Here is a 5572-nt window from a genome sequence, read left to right as displayed (position 1 = left end):
ATAAGTCTGCAGTGGTGGATTTGTAGTGGGATCGCAATCATGCATTCATCAGCAGGCAGCTGACGTAGTGTTCACTTGTCATAGTTACAGTAACGCTGTGCCGCTATCTCGCAATGATACAGAAATACTGGCTCCAGACTATAAGCTGCATAACTGCCAAAATCTAATCACTTGGTCCTTGTGTCATTTCTGACCTTCCCTGAAAATCTCCTCCAAATCCATTAGTCCGTTTTTGAGTAATGTTGCTAACAGACAGACAGACAGACAGACAGACAGACAGACAGACAGACAGACAAACAGACAGACAGACAGAAAGACAGACAGGAAAACCAACACCAATCATCACATAACTCCTCTGCGTTCCTTGGCGGAGGAATAAGTTGCTGCATATCTGTAACTGATGATTGTGTTTTTGAAATGTAATCACCAATCACAGTTTGTTAAATTGAATCAATTAGACCTCCCTCTCCAAAGACAACAGCAGATGGACAAATGCAGCTATTATATAGTAATTTATTAATTTTGGCGAATGTCTTCTGAAGGGCAATGTACAGCTTTTACCAGAGCCATAGTACAATACTTTATAATTACAACATTTACAGGTGCAGTTGGGTTTGTCTTTTTACATCAAAGACGGACATGAGCAGTGAAAAAAACACAGAATGAATGCAGTTGAACACAGGCACTGGAGACAAAGCAAAAACAGTTTTCATTAGCCGATAGTGAGCTTGCTCAGTGACTTTGCCAACAGGAATGCATTTGTCTTAATCACCGAGCATCATGACAAGTACATGACAGCTCATCATCTCTTTACAGCAGATGGACTGACAGGATTGACAAAAACTGTCAAGCAAAAGCATCAAAAAATATTGTCATCATTCACCTAAATATCAACACACTCATGGCATTATTCAACAGATATATTGTATGTAACTGAAAAAACAGACTTTAAACACTGACTAGTGTTAACACCATGTGTTTGGAAATGAGTGGAGTCAGACTGGTCCTGGGTTTCATTCACAATGTGGAACAAAAGCAGTTTGTATTTAAACTTTTCACTCAGACTCATTTGTATTCCACAACACCCATCCTATAATAGAAAAGATAAAATATGCAAATTTAAGAACGCGGAGTGCTTCAAGATAGCAATTTGAAGGTTAAGATTGATTCAGCAATATCCACTGTTTCTATATCCAGACAAAAAAGGGAAAGAAACATTTTTTTAACAAGAAATGAATTAATAAAAGGTTACTGGAAAAGCCACAAGTAAAGAAAAGCCTCAGCTTCACTGTCTCAAAGCACTCGTTCAACAGAAAGGAGCTGTTCACATGGAGAGTTCAAAGAGCGGTGATTTCAACAGGACCAGGGGCAACGACTTACTTCAAACCTTCAGCAATAACAAAAAGCTGAATTCCTAAATGTTGCTGCGGTGGTTTGTCTTCAATCTGTCTTTTGTAAAATAATCTCCCCACCTGCGTCTGTCTTCTATCCCCTTCTCCCACCATAAAAAGACACAACTGATTACCACTATCAGTATGAAAAGAAACCATCTGGGATATTTTGAGTTTTTTTTTAAATTATTCACGATCTTGTTTTTGTTAGATATAACCAAAAATGTATTCCTGCAGCTTAAAAAAAAAAATACTAAAGTGAATACCAGTTAATGTAAAATGAATTTGTTTGGACTTGAAGAAGCGTGTTCATTAATAATTTATAGAGCCACGTCCAAATAATAAATAAACAAATGAATAAATAAACAAGCAGGCAAGCAAACATCAACAAACACATTTTTCCCAGTAATTTTTTTTTTTTTTGTATAAATGTCTCTGGTAATCCAGTGTTTAATTCTGCGATACTCTTGAAAAATAGTCTGATACAAGTTATTTACCTCACTGTTTGTTTCCCAAAAGGATAAGGACCAGTGCGAGGGTTCTGCAGTAGAACTGACACATGTGGCTGGCAGCTGCAGACAACTTTGTTGTTGCTACAGGGAAACTGCTCACCAAAGTTTGTGAGTCAAAGGCTTAAGTCTGGCAAAATGTGGAGATTTAATCCTCGTAATAGTCCATTCTGATAGACAAGGAGCTTCCTTAGCTTTTGATGAACACACTGAGTGCTCACTCCTGGTCCCAAACACAATAGAAAGTCTTCCTGTGCAAGAAACTCTCCAGGTGATCCTTCTTTCTCAGTTTTCTCATTCAGTCCTGATCCCTCCAGCAGTGAAAAAATACATTTTTAAACTCTTAAAACTAGCCTTTGCTCTACATTTTGCCTCCCGAAGCTTATTAGTTCTCTGATGTGCTTTAGCATCCGTTGGGGATTTTAACACACCTCTAAGGTTCTCCTGTAAAAAGCCTGTTTCAGAGAGATGAGTTCGTTCTGAACTAAGGGAAGAAACTAAAATGGTGGAACAGTGGGGATGGTGAAAAATGGTCTCTGTCCTGGTGTCCACAGTGTTTCTGGCTGTGTGTCCTGAACACACAGTCTCCAAAGACAGGGCCTGAAAGAAAAGAGCAGCAGTGCAGCAGGCATCAGGGCTAAAGCACGGTGGCATTGTGGCCCTCCATCCTGGGCAGCCGTGGATCCTGCACTGTCCCCATAGTAACTAGCAGCGGACGGCTGTCCTCGGACATCCCTGGCCGACCCAGCGACACCGAAGTGGGAATAGATGCCCCCCTCTGGTGGGCTGCTGAGGAGGCACCCTGCGGGGCTGGAGGGGGTGGGGGAGGGGGGTTGGTGTGACTGTGGGTGGCCTCCATTGGCAGACCTTGCTCCTGGTAGCCGTAGCCGATGTTGCCGCAAGGAAAACGTCTCAGTCTGTAGAGGGGAACTGGGGGCAAGGCAGCTGAATCTAACAGCAGAGGTGACTGGGCAGCAGGAGGGGGCGGTGGGGGTAACAGCGGTCTGCAAAGACCCTGCTGCTGCTGATGGTGCAGCAGCTGGAGCTGGTGCTGCTGCTGGAGTTGATGCTGGAACTGCTTGTGCTGGTGCTGGTGCTGGAGGCCGAGAGCCCCGGCCACCTCAGCAACCGTCCGACCCACATGCTCCTGCCCCTCCCCAGGCACCCTGCCACTACTGCCTCCTGCTGGCCCCAGCCCCGCCTGCCTCTGCTGCTGCTGCTGCTGCTGCTGCTGCTGCTGCTTCCTCTGCTGCTGCTGCAGGAACCACGAGCCATACGTGGGATTCCAGAGACTGGTGCTTTTCCCGTTGTGGCCGTCCTTCTCTGGTGGGTGGCCCTGGGCAAAAGCCAGATTGATGTGGCCCCCCTCTGGAGCGGGCTGGATGGCGACATGAGGTCCCTTGGCAGTGAGCGTCGAGGGGGCAGCCGAGGTGACTGTGTTAGTGGTCGTCATGGCAATCGAGGTCTGTGTGTGAGGCTGCTGGTGCTGGTGGAGGTATGGCTGGGGCTGAGCTGATGTCTGTGCTTTGGCCTCCGATGCTGTGCTAGTCACGACGGCGTGCTCCCCTCCTCTCCGGTTCTCCTCACTAGGATGGGATGGGGGCGGCTGAGGAGCCTCCCCATCAGGCAGCTGGGCGTTCACCAGCACAGTCGGAGCTGAGGGGTCGTCAGGGCGCGAGGCACGTTCCTCCTCTTCAGGAACAGGCCCGTACTCAACAGGCAGGGGCATAGTCACCACATCAGGATCCTGAAATGAGGCAGAGCATTCAGAGATCAGATGTGATGAGACAGCAGCCAGCAGCTTTGGTTCTCGCAGAAATAGACTTGGTTTTCTTTTTACACCTCATACAAACTTGTCTTGCCTAACGGTGCGGCTACACTGGACACGTAGCATTAGTAAACAGTGTTTGGAGTGAATCTGCTGCAGAATCGTTTTACTAGCTGCACCTGCTGGACACATACAGGGTAAGCAGCAGCTGCAAATACATGCTAAAGCGGTGATCCAGACTCTGAAGTGAAAACACTACTTTATACAACAGAAGCAATTTCCTGTATACCTGTGGTTCATTTAAAATGAATTACAGACACTTAATATTCTCTACTCCTTTCTGTGTACAATGACCATGCACACCTTGTGTAAGAAAATCTAAACAGAAAACTACTTATGGTCTATTTTTACATCTGTTTTGCGGATCTGTGTGTCGCATATGAAGAACCACTTGGTCAGTGTTCTGCTCTCTGTGTCTGCAGGTATGTGAAGGTCTGATAGTTTCTATGTGACGTAAACTTCATCATCTCCCCGAATTCAGAAGATACACGATGGACTCATCGCCAGATGTCTGTATGCAGCCCAGTATTTGTGTCGGCATGGCGACAGCTCTACAAGAGCCATAGTGTGCATGTGCAGAATACAGCGACACAATGTACTACACATTCATCTAACCAAGATGTCCAAGCAAACTCCTGCAGATGAGAAAAGCAGTAAAATAGCTACAACTACATGTCTGCATTTGTGTGCATCTGCATGGATTTAATAAAGGCCTTACACACTGCTCTCAATGCCTGGTGTAGCCAGTGTCAGCGATTATTCTGTTCTGCATTCAGTGTATCTATGGCAGGGGAGTCAAACTCATCTTAGTTCAGCTTCCACATTCAGCACAATTTGATCTCAAGTGGACCGGACCAGTAAAATCATAACATAATAACTGATAAATAACCACAACTCCATTTTTTCCCCTTTGTTTTAGTGCAAAAAAGTACATTCTGAAAAAATTCACATTTAAGGAATTATGTTTTTATAAAACATCATGAACATCTGAAATTTCTTAAGAAAAATAAGTTCAATTTCAGCAACATTATGCCTCACTTTATCATTCACATAACATATTTCACAAAAACGAGACACAAAATGACAAAAAATGAGACAAATGACACAAAACAAGAGACAAAAAATCAGACAATAAAGTTACAAAATGACAAAAAAATGAACAAACGACAGAAACGAGACACAACAAATTACACACACAAGATCAAAAATGACAAAAGTGAGAAACAAAATGACAAAAAAGTAGACAAAAAAGCACAAGCAAGACAAAAAGAAAACAAAATGACAAAAATGAGACACAAAGCGACAAAAACATGAGACAAACAATCAGAATCAGACAAAAAACAACAAAAACAAGACAAAATATTGCAAATATGACACACAAAATGACAAAAAAACAATAAGCGTTATAATAATAAACTATATGATAAAAAAAAAACTTGTCATGATCTAGAAATTATTTTACATTTATAGTTTAACAAATGTACAATCTGCAGTTAATGTCTTCTCTAATTTATACACTTTACAAACTTGTCCAGTGGGCCGGATTGGACCCTCTGGAGGACCGGTTTTGGCCCGCGGGCCGCATGTTTGACAGCCCTGATCTACGGCATAATCTTAGAAATCCAAAGCTGCAGTTATATATTTTCAGTCCATGTCAGTCAGAATCTGACAGTGAGCTGTTTGGTTACCTGTAAGCAGTAGTCAATTCTCTCCAGGATGGTTGAGAAGTTAGGCCTGTCTTCAGGCTGGTGCTGCCAACTCTGAGTCATTATACGGTACCTAAAGATACACATGAATGACACACAAGCAGAAAACACCTCATGAAAGCATGTTCTCCCACTGCA

General features: G+C 43.5%; 1 protein-coding gene across 4 annotated transcripts in view; it reads right to left on the bottom strand.

Moving 5' to 3' along the window:
• Positions 1-499: 499 nt before the first annotated feature.
• alk (ALK receptor tyrosine kinase) overlaps positions 500-5572 on the bottom strand; it is a 498812-nt gene continuing 493739 nt past the window's right edge. For all 4 annotated transcript variants that reach the window (XM_055005938.1, XM_055005937.1, XM_055005939.1 and 1 more), the window contains 2 exons: positions 5417-5507; positions 500-3647 (listed from right to left, as the gene is read on the bottom strand). In XM_055005938.1, the coding sequence (XP_054861913.1) occupies positions 2538-3647; positions 5417-5507 (1201 nt within the window). In that variant the 3' untranslated portion in view covers positions 500-2537. The remainder of the gene's footprint in view (positions 3648-5416; positions 5508-5572) is intronic.

The sequence above is a fragment of the Amphiprion ocellaris genome, chromosome 20, assembly GCF_022539595.1.
Source record: "Amphiprion ocellaris isolate individual 3 ecotype Okinawa chromosome 20, ASM2253959v1, whole genome shotgun sequence".
In the NCBI taxonomy this organism is placed as follows: Eukaryota; Metazoa; Chordata; class Actinopteri; family Pomacentridae; genus Amphiprion; species Amphiprion ocellaris.
This window is presented reverse-complemented; position numbering and strand designations above follow the sequence as displayed.